The sequence below is a fragment of the Dama dama genome, chromosome 31, assembly GCF_033118175.1.
Source record: "Dama dama isolate Ldn47 chromosome 31, ASM3311817v1, whole genome shotgun sequence".
NCBI lineage: Eukaryota > Metazoa > Chordata > Mammalia > Artiodactyla > Cervidae > Dama > Dama dama.
In genome coordinates, this window is record NC_083711.1 from 56,768,191 (window position 1) to 56,786,910 (window position 18,720).

At 44.4% G+C, this 18,720-nt stretch overlaps 1 protein-coding gene and 1 pseudogene across 1 annotated transcript; both read right to left on the bottom strand.

Moving 5' to 3' along the window:
* Positions 1-317: 317 nt before the first annotated feature.
* LOC133050121 (poly(A) polymerase alpha-like) lies at positions 318-1,946 on the bottom strand (annotated as a pseudogene).
* Positions 1,947-2,201: 255 nt separating this feature from the next.
* DPPA4 (developmental pluripotency associated 4) lies at positions 2,202-10,499 on the bottom strand. The gene is made up of 7 exons (XM_061133956.1): positions 10,479-10,499; positions 8,691-8,839; positions 7,381-7,552; positions 7,249-7,299; positions 6,872-7,133; positions 3,991-4,186; positions 2,202-2,284 (listed from the first exon to the last, which is right to left on the bottom strand). The coding sequence occupies exons 1-7, from the start codon at positions 10,497-10,499 to the stop codon at positions 2,254-2,256; spliced, it is 882 nt and encodes a 293-aa protein (XP_060989939.1). The 3' UTR covers positions 2,202-2,253.
* Positions 10,500-18,720: the final 8,221 nt, after the last annotated feature.

Below are 18,720 nucleotides of genomic sequence, written 5' to 3' on the forward strand. Positions count from 1 at the left end.
AAGAATATAGACAGGGCAGAAGTTTATTTTAAAATATAGATTTCTAAGTAAGTTGCAATCTGTCTCCTTTCCTAATTCACTTCAAACTTTTTCATTCATCATTCATTGAGTAAACATCTATTGAGTTACCAACCATGTGTTTGGCGGTTCTAGGAGGCTGTGATGTCCACATGCACAAACAAAATTGACAAATCTTTTTATACTGTTGGGGAAGACAAACAAATTATAAATTAGAGGAGATAAGCATTAAGGAAAAGGGGGTGTGGGGTATAAGGCACTTTAGCAAGGCCTTGTAAGTCATTACAAGGACTTTGGTTTTCCCTCTGAATCAATAGGGGTTTTGAGCATTGTCATGATCCAGCATATTTCAGAAGGATCATTTCACATACACAATGGAGTATGTTATTTTTCAGTGTCTATACTCAACTTTATTTTAATATAATCTAAACACATATCATTTAGAAAATACCAAGAAAAATGTATGTACAAGTGTTGATGCTATCGCATTTGGACAAAGCTGGCAAGTTCCTGCTACGAGCATATCCCAGGAGATACCACGGAGGAAACCTAATATATTGGAGTAGATGTTATGACATTTGGCCCACAGTTTGATAGCCCTCAGGGTTAACCTGAAGTTGTCAATGTTTGATACTAGATGTAAAACATCTCATAAAACCATTTCATTGATTTGAAATGAAAGCAAAACCCTGCAATCATTAAGACTTCTTATACACATGTAAATTTTTAAGCAGACTGTCATGTTTTAAGTCCAAGTTTTCTGGAATGGTCTGCAGTGCTAATCTTGCAAACAAACCATCAATCTCTATCCCATCAAACAGTTTGATAACTGGTACAAATGCCTCTTCAACAGCTCTTAAATCGTTTACTTCTCCCTGTAATTTCAACTTATCATAGAATGAGGTGAAAAAGTCACTTCAGTCAACATGTCTTGGTGCAACACACAACGCATCGTTGTTGGCATTTTTTGGTATGCACTCCTAATCTGTAAGATCGAGATGTAAACATTTCCCCATCAGCATGTTCAGTTACAGATTGCGAAAGATTCTTGCTTTCGCCGATTTCTCGTATCCAGTCTTTCCCCAGGTTAATTTTCCCAAAATTAAAATCCTGCACTGAAGTTCCTCCTTCTCTTCAAAAACCCCAAAGGGCTTCAGAGTCTCCACTAGTTTCTGTGTGAGTAGGCAGTTAGTCTCCTTGGGGGCTGCTAGGCGGGCGAGGGAAGAAATGCCACAGTGCTTCTGTGGTGGGTGTTTGCTGAGATCCCTGCCTTGTAACTGCAAACAGCTTGTCTCTGCTGGCACCGCCCAGCCATCCTCCGCCCTCCTCGCCTGCAGCCGCCCCCTACTCTGGGCAGGATCCAGAGATGGGAAGGAGGGGCCTCGGCTGCCTCAGCCCTGGTCCAGCCTCACTCCTGCTCCGGCCTAGAGTATTTTTATTTTAAAATAAAAGTTTTAATTTTAAAATTTTCTAGTTGCCTTTTTACTAGAGGCACTATAATGTATCATTCAATCCGGAACACTTTAAAAAAATTATATATATATATATATATAACTCACATATACATATATATATATATATATATATATAAATTATATATATATATATATAACTCACATATACATAAAATAGACGTCTTAAGTGCATAGGTTGTGAATATTTACATATGGATGGGTGCATCTAAGTAACTGACACCAAAAAGAAGGTAAGCTCACCTAATTACACTGAGACAAGAGGCATCATCAGGACTGATTGCTTCCCTGTGAATAGAGTCTTTGGGGCAAGAATATTGTCAGCGACAACACGTTTCTGCTTGTACCATGCCTGGTGATGATAAAGTTGTATATCTGGTTGAGGTGTACATGACCAAATTGCAACTGTTACCTATAAGATCTGTCTTGTCCAATGTAGAAATTTACTTGAGGCATTTTCAAGCAAATTAATTCCATTCGGTGACTTAGTATTTTCAAATGTCCCCATCTCCTTTAACCTTTGCTCCCTTAGGGCTGGTCATCTTTGGAGAGATGGTCACTTCTGCTTGTGTTTCCCATCAGCTCACAGGCTTTGTTTCTTCACGTGACCTTGTAAGCAGGTTGTGTACCCTGGACGCCAGAGGCAGGGAGAGAGTGGAGTGGCCCTGAGTCCAGCTGTCTAAAGTCACCGTGGAGTTGATTGTAGTCACTTCTCTATCATTAATTATAATCATAGCTGTACCCTTTTCCTGCTATTATGATCTCACTGCAGGCTTTTTGTTAATACTTTATTCCTACAAAGCAAATGAAATCTTTCAGAATTGAGAGGAAATATCAGTTGCATTCTTGAAAAGAACCAAGAAACCCATCCTGAAATCCCAATAAAATCTCCCTTAAACTTTAGGACCATGTGTGGAAAGCACGTGGCCATGTCATCAAGAAATGACAATATTCAAGTTATATTATTCTCTAATATGTCCTCGTCGTGTGCAGCTCATGGGCAGGAGAGGCCCCACAAGGAACTTAAACCATTTGCCCAGTGGCCCAAGAATGTTATTAAAAGGCTACCCGAAGTGACCTCCATTGTATTCAACTTGCTTGACAAAGGATTGTGGCAGGAAACAGAACAGCCGAAATGGGAAAGAGGAGTGCAGACTCGCATCCTTCCTCCTGTGGGATGTGGTACCTGTGTCAGGGCCTGAAGGCTGGCGCTTCTGGCTGTGGGTGGGACCGTCTCGCTGGAGACTCTTCCCCCCACCAACTGAGTCTTTAGTTTTCCAACTGCCCCAGACCTCTGGCATTCAGTCATGATGATACCAAACGTGGGCCCCCAGCAGGCCAACAGAGAGCTTGGAATGAAGCCCAGGATGGTTTCCTGCACAACTGTGGGGTGAGGAGATGGATCCCTGGGAACCAAGTCTGGGCTGAGCCAGCCCCGCTATTCAGAGGGATGGATCTCTTTCCATCTGCCTCCTCCATAGGCCCCTCTCCTAAGCTAAGCCCGGAAGCACACTCAGCCGTGTCCAGCAGAAAACATTACAGTTCCCTCTGAGCATCCTGCCACTCCCCCATTCGCGCCTTTCAGAAAAGTCCTCCCATTGCAGCCTGCACTTCCCTCCTCCCCTTATTCAACCAACCCAAATCCTCTACATTCTCTACTGCTTCAGTCCTCTCCAATCTATGATGTTATCTGTCTCTTCTTCAGCTTCATTTGATATGCCACTGCTGTTCCTTGAAGCTGTCTTCAGCCCAAAGCAGCTCTTATCATTCTTGTTTAAGTGTAATTCCCAAATAATTATCTAGTAGCCAGGTTTCTTTTTTGGCACCTATAGAAGGTGCCAGGCCCTTTAAACACGAGAAACTGAATTATCCCACATGATTTTTCTAATAGATCTTGTATCCTACCCTCCTCGGCTGTGTAAGCCTCGGTTCATTTCCTTGCTTAAAACCTTTCAGTGGTCCATCACCCAGGGATGGTCTGAAGCTTATTTTCCACGACATTCTGTCACTACTGGCAATTTCTTTATCCTAAGTCCTTTCACAACCTTGGCATTGATCCCTATGCTGAAAAATGATCTTATATCCTCCTTTATGTCTAGATAATTTTTCCTTTAAATTAAGAAACTTCCCGTTTGATCACAGTCATCACATGGTGATACAGTTGTTTACACAGCAGTTATCCGCATTATACTGTAGGCCACCTAAATGAAGGATTTTTTTGCTAGTCACTATTTCTGTGTAGTACATATACCTGGGATATAGTAATTATACAGTGGTTACTGCCTCAAAGTTATGGGTCTCCAGGTAGATGCATTAAGCCTTGACCAAAAATGTTCTTTTTCCTAGGAATATACTTTCCTAGCGAGAATTTTTGTGAAACTCTTTACTGACAACTTGTGCTTGAAATGCAGGGCTAATTGAGATAAATACGTATCTCCTTTCTCCCTCCAACTAAAAACCGGATGCCCACATTCAATGTAGAAAAGTACCGGGTAATTACCTGTGTACACACTCAGGGCACAGCATGTTGTCCTCCAGGTGTGGGGGTGGGAAATCGCCAGAAGGTATCAGGAAGAGTGCGGACACCCTCCTTCGCTTTCCAGGCACCCAGGCCTGCCCAGCATGAAACTGTAAATGAGCCCAGCCGCCTGTGTTAGCTGGGAGACTTCTCCCGTGGACCACGCACCACCGGACCTCTGCGGAAGGAACAGAGAGGCAAGGATGAGCACAGCAAGACCCAGGCCTAATGTCTGAGTCTGCACCGCGGCCTTAGTGATGCAACTAACTGACCCAGGCCTAATGTCTGAGTCTGCACCGCGGCCTGTGATACAGCTAACTGTCTTTCTCAAGTGCCAGCTCTCAGACACCAACACTGGAGACATGCTTATTCCATTCTGTTCCTCTTAGAAAATAATGCAAAAACAGCTCCTGGGAAATTTTTTTTAAAAGAAACAAGTAATACAGTTGGATGTGTAGAGGCAAGTGGGCAGATGGTCGTGTGTTCTGGGGTGGGGGTGGGGTCAAACCTTACCTCTGCCCAGCTGGGATTCTAACCAAAACATTAACAAGGGGAAAACAGTTGATGAGTTCAGGCAGCACACACAGTTCAGGGGAAAAAGGGCAAAAACTGGCTCAAAATGGCAGCTTAGGATATTCCTTCTTATATAACATCTTCCAACAAAGAACAATACATTTGTAAAGAAATGACAGGACAAAGGGAAGCAGTTTGTGGCTCCCACGGGTGGCAAACAGTGGGAAGGTAAATATATGGTAGGAAACTCATGGATGAGGTATGTTTGCAGGTTACTCTGGATAAATCTGTCTCCAGCAAAAGGAAAATGGATATCTTGCCTTTAGGCGAGAAAGGGAGAACCTTTTCTGGGTTTGCTGCTTCTTAATTGCCTTCAGCTCAAGATTTTTATGGCAAAAAGCATTCATTCTGGTTCCCTTCAAGAGAAACATTAAGCCAGATTAGGTCTGGGAAGGCCATCAGTTCAGCTGTCTCATATCTTAAAAAAAATTAAAAAAAAAATTTTTTTTAGTGACATCAATGGTTTAATGGAGAGGGGTATCTTACACATCTGAAGCAAAGTCCTGGACTAACACCCCACTGTGTGCAAAAGACACTGGGCAGGATATGGTCCCAGGCTTTGCTCCTGAGGGACAAGGGAGGTCACTAGGGGACAAGGGTCTCAACAGACATTGTAATGAGCTAACCAGTACATGGTCTTCCTTAATTTTATCTCCTTGATAAAAGAGCCTCTTGATGAAAGTGAACGAGGAGAGTGAAAAAGTTGGCTTAAAGCTCAACATTCAGAAAACTAAGATCATGGCATGCGGTCCCATCACTTCATGGCAAATAGATGGAGAAACAGTGGGAACAGTGGCAGACTTCACTTTTTGGGCTCTAAAATCACTGCAGATGATGACTGCAGCCGTGAAATTAAAAGACACTTACTCCTTGGAAGGAAAGTTATGAGCAACCTAGATAGCATATTAAAAAGCAGAGACATTACTTTGCCAACAAAGGTCCATCTAGTCAAAGCTATGGTTTTTCCAGTAGTCATGTATGGATATGAGAGTTGGACTATAAAGAAAGCTGAGTGCTGAAGAATTGATGCTTTTGAACTGTGGTGTTGGAGAAGACTCTTGAGAGTCCCTTGGATTACAAGGAGATTGAAACAGTCCATCCTAAGGGAAATCAGTCCTAAATGTTCATTGGAAGGACTGATGTTGAGGCTGAACTCTAATACTTTGGCCCCCTGATGCTAAGAGCTGACTCATTGGAAAAGACCCTGATGCTGGGAGGGATTGGGGGCAGGAGGAGAAGGGGACAACAGAGGATGAGATGGTTGGATGGCATCACCAACTCAATGGACATGAGTCTGAGTAAACTCCAGGAGTTGGTGATGGACAGGGAGGCCTGGTGTGCTGCAGTCTGTGGGGTCGCAAAGAGTCGGACACGACTGAGCGACTGAACTGAACTGAACTGAATTTTATCTCCTGTAACTCTTACAAAAACATCACGAAGTAGGTATATTATTATTAACCTACTTTACCCAGAGCAACCTGGGAACTAGATTAAATAACTGTTAATGTCACTTACTTAACAGATGCTAGGAGATACAGGGTTTTAGCTAAGGCAGTTGATTTTACAGCCTGCTTTTACTTTTGAAATTCTTTAAAGAAAGGGGGAAAAAATTAAGCCAGACTGCTGTCCTCTTCTGATGACTTCATTCATTCAGAACAGTATTTCTCAAAGTGTGGTCCCCAGATTAGCAGTGCCTGGGAAATTCTGGAAATGTAAATTCCCAGGCCCTACCCAGACCTGAATCAGAAAAATCTGTGACTGGGACTTAGGAATCACCATGCCTTCAGGTGACATTGATAATGTCCTGAAGTGAGTCAGTGGTTAATATCAATTAAGCTTCTTTTCCCACCTGAACCAGATCCTATTCTTAAAAAAAAAAAAAAAAGAGTTTACTGGGGACTTCCCTGGTGGCCCTGTGGATAGGGACCCGCCTGCCAATGCAGGGCACACGGGTTGTATCCTTGGTACGGGAAGACTTTACAAGCCATGGAGTGACTCAGCCTGGATGCCACAACTACCGAGTCCGGGTGCTGTAAGTACTGAAGCTGGCTCGCCTGCAAGCCTGTGCTCCACGAGGGAAGGCTCACCCACTGCAACTAGAGAAAACAGAAGCTCACCCACTGCAACCAGAGAAAGCCCGTGTTCAGCAGCGAAGACCCAGTGCAACCAAACTAGAGAAAGCCCACGTTGGGCAACGAAGACCCAGTGCAACTGCATATATATATATATATATGGCAAATAGATGGAGAAACAGTGGGAATATATATATATATATTCATAATGAGCTCACCGCCAGTCTCTTGTGAGTGTACCGGCTCCGTCTTCACGGCCCTGGTTGTCATCCTGCTCCAGGCGGCAAACACAGCTTCTGAGTTGGGGGCAGAAGTCGAGACAACTCCCTCAGGAGGCGGAGGAGCTCCCTCGAGGGCAGGTGGCCCCCCTGTAGGAGGAGCAGCCCCTTCGGAGCCTTCCAGGGGTAGCTCCCCCTTTTCTATCTTTATCCTTTTCGACAGTGACAGGATCCTGGCCTCCTGTGCCGTGGCAGGAAAGTTCTACAAAGAGGGTTTAAAAGATGAAAGACAATTCTTCTGCTCATCTTTTGATGTGAAAATAATTAGGATGAGAACTAAACCTTCTACTGAGCCACATTCCCTACAGATTACTCACTTTTTGATGAGGGTAAGCATATTCGCAGAGTCGTTTATATCCATCTAGTTTCTAAGACAAGAGGAGAGAGTTAACAATCAGACTGAGGCTCGCGGGCCCCCTCCCAGGAGCCTCACCCCCTCTGACTCTCACCGGGCCTTTGGTGCTCAGGTTTAGCTGCTGGCACCAAGCTCGAATGACGTCCCTGTGGACCAGGTTGACAGGCGGCAGGACAGAAGGAAGAGGGGGGATGGGGATCCGCGTCGGGGTCCTCGGAGGTTTCACACGGTCACAGCGTTGTGACGTGTCTCCTGGACCGCAGGCCCAAGGGGAATGGGAGAGAATGAGCAATAGTTAACTTTAATGTAGACCTTTACCATGTCAAAAGTGCAATCACTTTTAGTTCTCAGTAGTCTAATCCTCACCGTACAATTCAGTGACTCCCAAAAGACGGCCTAACCTCCAAGGGCGTGCGTGTGCAGTCACGTCTGACTCTTCGCGGCCCCGTGGACTGTAGTTCTCCAGGGTCTTCTGTCCATGGGATTTCCCAGGCAAGAATACTGGAGTGGGTTGCCATTTCCTCCTCCAGGGGATCTTCCTGACCCAGGGGTCAAACCCTCATCTCCTGCATTGGCGGGCAGGTTCTTTACCACTGAGCCACCTGGAAAGCCACAAACTCCAAGGGACAGAACCTCAAACCTAAGGCTGACGACATTTCTGAACCCCTCAGTTTTCTTACTTCCTAAGACTCCCCACTACTCACACACACTTGCTCTTTTGTGAGAGCAATAAGCCACAGACTCTGAAGAGGCTGAGACTCTAGAGGTCTTGGACCCAAGACCCAAGTGCGGTCCAAGACTGCACTTCTCTCGAGGCTGACCTACAGAGTGCACTTCCAATTCCCGAGGCACTAACAGAAAGTTTTAGAACTGAGGTCATACTCAGTGATACCTTGCCCTCTCACCACCAGACAAAATAAAGCACTCAGCAATGCCACACAGCTACCCGTGCCCAGAACTCCTGCAGCCCACCCCAGCCGGGGCAGCGCTCCGGTTTCCTGATGCCCCTCACATCCTCTTACCATCCAGGAAAGCTTCCAAGGACACATCTCCAGAACAGTCACAACTGTAGTGACAGTGAGCGTAGGTTATTTACCTAATTATTCTGAGTGAATGACAACTGACCCTCCACCCTGACCTTGACCCAGCTTAGCATAAAGTGAAGCTTCAACAGTGGGGTTTCAAATGTATGCCCATCTGTACTCAGATCTCTACACATTGAGCTCCTTATCTCCCAGCGCAGAGTAGGAGAGAGAATGCTCAGAACCAGGAGGTGAGACGTAAGGGAGGCTTCAAAGTGTCGGATTTACAGGATGAAAATGTCTTTCCTACATTTTCAGAAAAACCCCTCAGTCTTCTCAGACCCGAGGAAACACGATTTGAGGAACGGTGGCTCTCTTACCTGTGCTATTTTTTGTGTCTCTTTTCCTTTTGGTCCCCTGTGCTGAGTTCTTTGCTATCTCTGTTTCAGCAGAAGTTCCCGGTCCCTCTTCAACTTCTACTGATGTAAGCCTGCAACTCATATGTTCTTCAGATTTCTCTGTGGAGTTGTTCTGGGGACAGAGGAAGCGGTCATTGTTTTGGGGTCCGACCCACTGCCTGACCTCAGGTACCTCCGGTCCAAGGTACTGAGACAATCATTGAGCTGTGTTGGCAGTGTGGAATCCCTTCCTGACATCATCTTAACACTAGGGTTTTTTTATAAGAAAGGGAAGCCGCGATGGGGACATGGAAGGTCGATTTGAAAGTGCAAGAAAAGAGGATTGCCTTGCTGCCCTGCGGTTAGGACTCTGTGCTTCCACTGCCAAGGGTCCAAGTTCAATCCCTGGCTGGGGGGTGGGGGAACTAAGATTCTGCAAGCCAATCAGCACAGCTCCCTTCCCCCCAAAAGAAAGAGAAGATAAAAGACAGAAGAAACTAGCCTCTGCTTTGGAGAAAACCCTAAGATCTCTCACCATATCCTTTCTCCCTCACCTGGAAGGTTTTGTTCCCCTATTCCCCTCCTTGACCTTTACCAGATTAACCTCTCCTGTACTATTGCTCCAAGCTACTGTCACGAAAACTCCTTCCCAAACTATTTACTTTGCCGGAAGGGATATCACTCAACTCTACACACACCACCATCCCTTATTCCTTTCCCTTTTGTTGTAAGAAATACTGGTTAATTCAAAAGAAACAAGAGAACAGTAGGGATAAAACTGTTTGACAAAGAAACTAACATCTGTTGAGTCTATACCTTCTATCAGGTATTGTTCCACAGGACAACACTCCTTTTCTTTCTTTCAATTTTCAGATGCAGAAGTTGAGGTTCAGAGGTTATATAACTAAGGACACACAGGTAAGCATTTAAGATGGAAATCAAACCACAAATCATTATTAAAAATCTCAGTTTTGTTCCCAAATCTAAATCCTGTCTCCTCCAAAATGGAAGTATGGGACAAATTAACATTTGTATGGCATCTTTACATCTCTATAGCAGGTTTACATTCATACTCAAATCTCACATTTGCGTAGCCCTTACACAAATTACTAACTTTGGGGCTGCACAAAAGGGTTTTTTTTTTTTTTTTTTGGCCACACCAAGAGGTTAGTGGGATCTTAGTTCCCCAACCAAGGATCAAACCCTGGCCCCAAGAAGGATGCTGAGTCTTAACCACTGGACCACACAGAAAATTACCCCCTTACAAAAGTCTTAATTAAAATTGGGAGGGCAAAAATGAGCTGGTTCTGAGAAAGCGATCTGGAGAAAGCTCAAATTTCTCTGGCAGAGTAGCTCAATGTTTCTAGACAAGCCCCACAGCCTCTCCAGCCTTAATTGCTGTCCGCAGTGCTCCTCTGTATGTCTGATTTCTGATTATTCCTTGGCCCTAATGACTCAGGGAAACAGTGAATGCAGATTCAGCGACTTTGGTTTCGAACCTGTGTCTATAGAAGGGAAACTAAAGGATCTCATCCAATATACCAGGCGATGATCCTATCCAGGAGTTTCTTTTTTTTAACAAGAGAAGGAAATTCTTAACGTAAGAATCAAGGCATCTTCTTTTCTCCTCAAAAAGAAGTGAGGGATTCTAAGGGAACTCTCAGAATTCCAATTCTTAAGGCGCCTTCTGTTCTCCTCAAAAGAGAGAGTAAGTGTGCCCGACAACGATTCACAAAGACAGACAGAAGCAAACCCATTCAGACTGTACTCACCTCCTTGTTTGTGCTCCCCATGCTCAGAAAGGTCAAGGTTGATAAAATGAAGGCTCTCCTTACTTAGTGCTGAAATGGCTCCGGCCCAAGATTGCTCTTTAAAAAGTCTCCTCCTCCTTCCGCCGCCTCCCGTAAGCACTTTCCTTTTCCTCCTCCCCTCTGCCCCTCCCCCGTAACATGTGAAAGCCAAGCTTGCCTGCTTTCTCATTCACGAGTGACTGTTGTATGAATGGGACTTCCCTGATGGCTTAGACGGTAAAGCGTCTGCCCTCAATGCAGGAGACGTGGGTTCGATCCCTGGGTGGGGAAGAGAGAAGGAAATGGCAACCCACTCCAGTATTCTTGCCTGGAAAACCCCATGGATGGAGAAGCCTGGTGGGCTACAGTCCATGGAATCACAAAGAGTCGGACACGACTGAGTGACTTCACTTTATTGTATGAATGAATATATTCGAGGCCCTTTCCTGCGAGTTTTTTAAACATTATCATTGAGGGTGTGGTTCCGGAGACTTTGGGAAGTTGAAAGCTCCTTCAGAAAAATTTCAAGGGAACACTTACAATTTCAACTCTAAGAGTTGGACACGACCTAGCTACTAAACAACAGTATACATTTACTACTTAAGATTTATACTTAAAATGGGCTTTCCTGGTGGCTCAGATGGTAAAGAATCTGCCTGCAATGTGGGAGACCCGAGGTTCGATTCCTGGGTCGGGAAGATCCCCTGGAGAAGGAAATGGCAACCCACTCCAGCATTCTTGCCTGGAGAATCCCATGGACAGAGAAGCCGGGTGGGCTATAGTCCGTGGGGCTGCAAAGAGTCAGACACAACTGATTGAGTAATTCTGAAGTACTTGATTGAATCATCTCCATTTTCCCAGTGTAACTGAAGGTAATGTTTCTGAGTTCTAAAGTAAGAGATACCTAATCCTGGGCAAGATACAATAATTTTTGTGTTAATAAATGGAGTGTGTGTTGAGATAATAATTTAGAAATTCTTAGGCCAACCACCATTTGGGGAAACACAATTCTGAAAGAATTCACCAACCATTTAAAAAAGGGATAGCTTATGTCTTACAATAAGAAGGATTAGAATAAGTTAAAATTTTTGAGCATAATTAAAAATAATACTACTGAGTTCTTGAATGAAGCAAAAAGCCAAATAACTTTTTCATATTTATATATATTATATACATATACATAAAATATATATTACATATATATAATTCAAGCAAATAGACATTCAATTATGATGCTTGAAAAGGAGGAGCATTGGGGCTTCCCTGGTGGTCCAGTGGCTAAGACTCCACGCTCCCAACGGAGGGGGCCCGAGTTTGATCCCTGACCAGGGAACTAGATCCCACATGCCACAACTAACACCCAGGGCAGACAACTAAATTAAATAAATAAATCAACATTTAAAAAAAAAAGGAGGAGCATTTGGCAGCAGTGATAGGGGTTTAGACTTCATTGAGGAAGTCAGGAAAGCAGATCTGAAGGTAGAGCTTACCTAACTGAACAGAGGAAGGTGGGGAGGGACCAGCCCAACCCTGTTCTGAGGAGGAAAGTGTAAACTGAGTCTGGACAGGGTGGCCTTTCCATCTGTAGGCTGAAAGCAAGAGAAAGCTAATGAAAAATTAAAGATGGTGGTGGGGATGGATGGGAGTGGGTGGACTCTGATGAGCATTATTTTAAAGATCTCTCTAGGACATCCCTGCTTGTACAGTGGATAAGAATCTGCCTATCAATACAAAGGACACAGATTCAATCCCCTGTCCAGGAAGATTCCGCCTGCCGCAGGGGAAGTAAGCCTGTGAAACACAGCTATTCAGCCCCGACTCTAGAGGCTGTGCACTGCAGCAAGAGAAGCTTGTGCTCTGTGACTGGAGAGCAGCCCCTGCTGATTACACAGCCCACACGGCACCAAAGGCCTGGCGCAGCCAAAATAATTTTTTAAAATTTAATTTAATTTAAATTAAAAAAATAAAAGAACGATTTCTCAACTGCAGTGAGGAGAAAGAAGTGGAGATGTGTTGAAAAAGAAGACAGATTAGAGAGACATGAGTATTTCTGCCAGGTTTTCTTTTCTCTTTGTTTTTGTATTTCCTCTTCCTCCCCAAATTTTGATTGAATAAAGGAAGCTGAGTTAATGAAGCCTATAGTGGTTTACCTGGAGGCAATGACTCCTAAAAAGTCATTAATCTTCATACACAGAAGACAAAACAGGATTATATCATACACAACCACCATGTCACATTTGAGGAGATAGAGATTTTGTGGGAGGTGTGACTGCGGAAGCTGGTTAGAGAACGTGTTTGAATCTCTCTGCACTGTGTATTCATAGACATGCTATGTTCAAAGTTAGGCTTATTTAAAATGAATTGCTGTCGTTGAGCCACTAAGTCGTGTTTCACTCTTTGGAACACCGTAGGCTGTAGCTGCTGGGCTCCTTGCTCCATGGGATTTCCCAGGCAAGAATACCGGGGCAGGTTGCCCTTCCACTCTCCAGGAGATCTTCCTGACCCGGGGATCGAACCTGAATCTCCTGCTTGGCGGGTGGATTCTTTACTGCTGAGCCACAGGGAAGCCCCATTTAAAATGTACATATAATTCAAGTCTTATCCAGAATGATTTTTACCAGTTTAATTATTCAATTATGACACAGTTTGTGACCATCTACCTTTTAAATCATATCTCTCATAGTGGGAAATTTATTGCTCTTTATCGGGTTATTTTATTTTAAGAAACAGGCTAGTCATTTAGAAATAAATCTAGACAGTAAAGTAGACCATCAGGTTTGTTAGTAACTTTGGTTAAAAAAGGGAAAAACTGGGGACTTTCCTGGTGGTACAGGAAACAGAAATCCTCCTGCAAATGCAGGGGACACTGGTCTCATCGCTGGTCCAGGAAGCTTCCACATGCCACGATGCAGCTAAGTCCCCGAGCCACAACTACTGAGTCCCCTCCTAGAACCACAAGAAGAGAAGTCACTGCAATGAGAAGCCCGGGAACCACAACAGAGTCGCCCCCACCTGCCACAACTAGAGGAAGCCTGCGTGCAGCAGTGAAGATGGAGCGCAGACAAAAGCAAATAATTCTTGTTTAAGGAAAAAACTGGAGGTAGATGGTAGAGCTGATATCATGAAGCAGAAAAAAAAAAAAAATCTGTCTCTTTATAATCTCCATCCCAACTTCCTTCCTCCCTGTCTTCCTTCCTTCAAGGAAAGTTATGACCAACCTAGACAGCATATTAAAAAGCAGAGACATTACTTTGTCAACAAAGGTCCATCTAGTCAAGGCTATGTTTTTTCCAGTGGTCATGTATGGATGTGAGAGTTGGACTATAAAGAGGGCTGAGTGCAGAAGAATTGATGCTTTTGAACTGTGGTGTTGGAGAGGACTCTTGAGAGTCCCTTGGACTGCAAGGAGATCCAACCAGTCCATGCTAAGGGAGATCAGTCCTGGGTGTTCACTGGAAGGACTGATGTTGAAGCTGAAACTCCAGTATTTTGGCTACCTGATGTGAAGAGCTGACTCATTTGAAAAGACCCTGATGCTGGGAAAGATTGAAGGCAGGAGGAGAAGGGGAGGACAGAGGATGAGATGGTTGGATGGCATCATTGACTCAATGGACATGAGTTTGGGTAAACTCCAGGAGTTGGTGATGGACAGGGAGGCCTGGTGTGCTGCGGTTCGCGGGGTCGCAAAGAGTCGGACATGACTGAGCAACCGAACTGAACTGAACTGAATAAGAAGGTGGTTTAGATTCTTTCTTCACAGTAGAAGTTCCCAAAACATGAGCAAATATAGTGGCATGATTTAAATACCTAGTTTCCTTTGACATCCACTTTAAAGAACACGACATGCTTATCGGGGCAGATTTACCAGGAAGGCACTAAAGTTTAAGTTCTAGGTACTTGACTTACACTGGCTCATCCCAATTCCTGTGAAGACTCTAGCGGTTGTGTGTTCATAATTTTATATTATTTTTCTTAAAGAGGGAACTCCACAGTTATACAAGTTTTAGGTCCTGTAGCTCTGTCTCAAAGATGATTCACAAATTCTGCAATGTTTGCACAAAACAATAGCATTCTTGACAATCACATCTAGTGTGTTCTTTGCTTCCCCTTCCCAGCTTCCTTTCTCTCCTTCCAGTTATCTGCTCCAGGAGAGTCATTACTTGCTTATTAGGGTTCTAACTTCTAATCTTCCTGTAGATACTAAGTGCCAAAGTCATTGTGAAATTACTTTGAAATTTAGTATACATCTGAAACTGATAACACTTTGGGGCTGAGAAACTGCAAAACAGCAGCCACTCAGGTGGGCCAATTAGAAAAAAAAGTTGCCACTTTCTCCAGGCTGATGATGCCCTGAGTGAGGCTGCAGGGCTTGGCAAGAGGCCTCTGAGCTTTATTCCCGCTTCAATTCACATCCTTTCTCTGTGGCTCCTGTGTGAAGGCCACAGCCTGTATGATGTACTTTTACCCTGGCAGTTCGGCATACCTGGTTATTTCTTTTCTTTTTTCCCCACACTGTGTTTCATATGGGATCTTTGTTCCCTGACCAAGGATGGAACCCGTGCCCCCTACAGTGGAAGTGTAGGTTCTTAACGAAATGGACAGCCAGGGAAGTCTCCCTGGTTTATTTCAAATGTGTTACTGAGGACATCTTCAAATGCTTTTTGAAGCCAAAATAAATTTTATCCATCAATATTCTAGAGATTCATCACTGCCATGGAGGATACTAATGTTTCCCAAAGGTTGTTCTTCACCAAGCCGACTGATAGTGTTTGTAGACTGATGAGTGTTGATTTACCAAGTCTTTGTATGTTACTGGGGAAATGGGGCAGCTGTGAGCCTGCAGGCCTTACTGAACCAATTTCAACAGAAAGCAGGGTAATACCTGGTTCCATACTAGTCTTCGTGATCAGACAAACTCACCTAGACACAGTGACCTCCTTCAAAGAAAGCAAGGAGAGTAGAAAGATTTGGACCAGACATGGTGACGAAAACTATGATAAGGGAAGAACCTGCTGTAGTCTACTGTAAACCAGTCACTAAAAGGAGGTTGCCCATAAGCTTAAATTATACGTGAGGGCACATCGCTGGGACCCAGCTCTAGGTAGTGATCCTTAAGCTAAAATACCTTTGTTCAAGCTCACAGGAAACATCCAAAACAGGCCCACCTACGGATGACTGCAGAGAGGTAGAAATTAACACACCCCCCTCTGGAGGCTTCCCTGGTGGCTCAGAGGTTAAAGCGTCTACCTCCAATGCGGGAGACCCGGGTTTGATCCCTGGGTTGGGAAGATTCCTTGGAGATTCCCAGTATTCTTGCCTGGAGAATCCCACGGATGGAGGAGCCTGGTAAGCTGCAGTCCACGGGGTCACAAAGAGTCGGACACGACTGAGTGACTTCACTTCACTTTTCACTCACTCTGGAGGCTGAACAGATAATGACTGACTTTACTCCCTCCCCTTTTAGCAAAAAGAGACTGGAATTCACACTGTGAGGTGTGCGGCATCCTAGTTCCCGGACCGGGGACTGAACCCATACCTCCTGCAGTGGAAGTGCAGAGTCTTAACGACTGGACTGCCAAGGAACACCCGGAAGCCTGACTCAGGCAAGATGGTTCTTTGGGGCAGGAATTCACCAGCTTCTTGGTCTGCTGACTTTTCAAATAACGACACTGTTCCCTGTCCCAGCAGCTCGTCTCTCGATTTGTTGGTGTGTTGTGCCGTGAGTAGTGTGAACTTGGACTCAGTGAGGAGACCATTGCTCCTGTTTCGTTGTGAGAGACAAATCCCTCCTCCTCCTCCTCATTCCCCACCAAGGCCCGTTGGGTCCATCCCCTCGACGTTTCCCAGCACCGTTACTCCTCATCTTCATCCTCCCAGCTGCCGTTGTGCTCAGGACTTCATTTCTTCTCCCCTGAAGCACTGCGTAGCCTCCTTTTTGCCCTCCTTATCTTTATTCAGTCTCCCCTTTCTAAACCACCCTTCACACAAGGCTTACTATAGGAGGCTGTGCCGACCACCAGGAGACAGAGGCCTGGATGGTGTCCCCCGGAGTCCTTTCAGTTCTACTAACAAAGGGAATAGGACGTAGGAATACATGAATTTTTTTTTTTTTTTTTAAATTTTACCTAAGCTACCATCCCAAGGAATTTAGGAGTGATATGTTGTAGAAAGGCAGACTTAATTTAATTCTGTGGCATGTATTCATTTTTCTTCTCAGAAGCCTTAACTACTTTTAAATATAATTCACTCTCTTTGACTTTAAATGTTACCCAGCTCTGAAGTACGGTGGCTTTTATAAGAACTGCTTTCCTCCTGAGCTAAAAGCATAATCATGCATAGAACAGGAAGAGTAACTTAAATGAGAATGATTACTAAATAACTGCAACCTCAAAGAGAAGATAGGTAATAACGTTTTGCATTCAGACAAGCCTGCCTTTCATCTCAAAGGAAGGCGGGGAGCTGGTGCAGTCTCACGGTTGAAAATGACAACTGTGCAATTTCCTTGTTCCTGAGTGTTTCCCTTCTCAAATATTACACGGAGTTGAAGCATCTCTAGAATTCAGCGTGTACTGGTTTTGAACACAGGTTTCTTTCTTCTCCCCTCTAACATCAACCCCGAGGTGTGAAGACATCGACTGAGCACTGTCTACCTTTGCTGCACTGAAGCATTTGCTATCATGGAGAAAAACATAATGAGGAGTGATGGATGGACGTTTTTCTGAGCTGTTCTAAAGTTCTGATGGAAAAATACACAGATGAAGATGGACATAAAACAATCTTTTGCTCCCCAGAATCTATTCAATCACAACGCTAACACTTCAAGAACTCATAGGAGAGCTGGCCTGGTCACTCTGCAGGGGCAAAAGATTTACAGGATGTGCTCAGTGGCAGAGATGGAAATTATGCCTATTAGAGCCCTGAACTGCACTACTAAGAGTTTTTTGCATATTGATAGTAGATCTAGAAGTTTCCAGAAGTACATTGCAACTGACCCTCTTTACACACTTTCTTTTGTGAGTTTGTAACCTTGTGTCGTTTTGGTGACTTGAAAAATGTTCACATAGTACCCGACTATGCTCAGTCACTTCAGTCGTGTCCAACTCTCTGTGACCCCATGGACTGTAGCCCACCAGGCTCCTCTGTCCATGGGATTTCCCAGGCAGGAATACTGGAGTGGGTTGCCATACCCTCCTCCAGGGGATCTTCCCAACACAGGGATCAAACCTGAGTTATCTGTATCTCCTGCCTTGCAGGCAGATTCTTTACAGCTGAGCCACTGGGAAAGCCCAGTACATGTCTATTGTTACTGTGTAGTTGCTTGGTCATGTCTGGCTCTTTGCAACTCCATGGACAGCAGCGTGCTAGGCCTCCTTGTCCCCCACCATCTTCCAGATTTTGCTCAAACTCTTTCCCATTGAGTCTGTGATGCCATCCAACTGTCTTATCCTCTGCTGCCCCTTTCTCCTCCTCCCTTCAATCTTCCCCAGCATCAAGGTCTTTTAAAATGAGTTGGCTCTTTGCATCAGGTGACCAAAGTACTGGAGTTTCAGCTTCAGCATCAGTCCTTCCAATGAATATTGAGAGTTGATTTCCTTTATGATTGACTGGTTGGATCTCCTTGCAGTTTAAGGGATTCTCAAGAGTCTTCTCCAACACCATAGTTCAAAGGCATCAATTCCTTGGTGCTCACCCTTCTTTTTGATCCAATTTTCACATCTGTACTTGACTACTGGAAAAACCATAGCTTGGATTATACAGACCTTTGTCAGCAAAGTGATGTCTCTGCTTTTTGATCTGCTGTCTAGGTTGGTCATATAGCTTTTCTCCAAGGAGCAAGCATCTTTAAATTTCATGGCTTCAGTCACCATCTGCAGTGGTTTGGGAGCCCAAGAAAATAAAGTCTGTCACTATTTCTACTGTTTCCCCATCTATTTGCCATGAAGTGATGGGACCAGATGCCATGATCTTAGTTTTCTGAATGTTGAGTTTTAAGCCAACTTTTTCACTCTCCTCTTTCACTTTCATCAAGAGGCTCTTTAGTTCTTCTTTGCTTTCTGCCATAAGGGTGGTGTCATCTGCATATCTGAGGTTATTGATATTTCTCCTGGCAATCTTCATTCCAGCTTATGCTTCCTCCAGCCCAGCATTTCCCATGGTTTACTCTGTCTATAAGTTAAATAAGCAAGGTGACAAAATATAGCCTTGATGTACTCCTTTCCAGGTT

Bases quoted from the DNA above. Each gene is read 5' to 3' on its own strand.
- DPPA4 (XM_061133956.1), bottom strand. From the start codon at position 10,499: ATGGGGAGCACAAACAAGGAG. The intron at 8,840-10,478 runs GTGAGTACAGTC...CTCTGTCCCCAG, and splicing joins TGGGGAGCACAAACAAGGAG to AACAACTCCACAGAGAAATC. The intron at 4,187-6,871 runs GTGAGCTCATTA...TTCCTTCCGCAG, and splicing joins ACACTCACAAGAGACTGGCG to AGGTCCGGTGGTGCGTGGTC.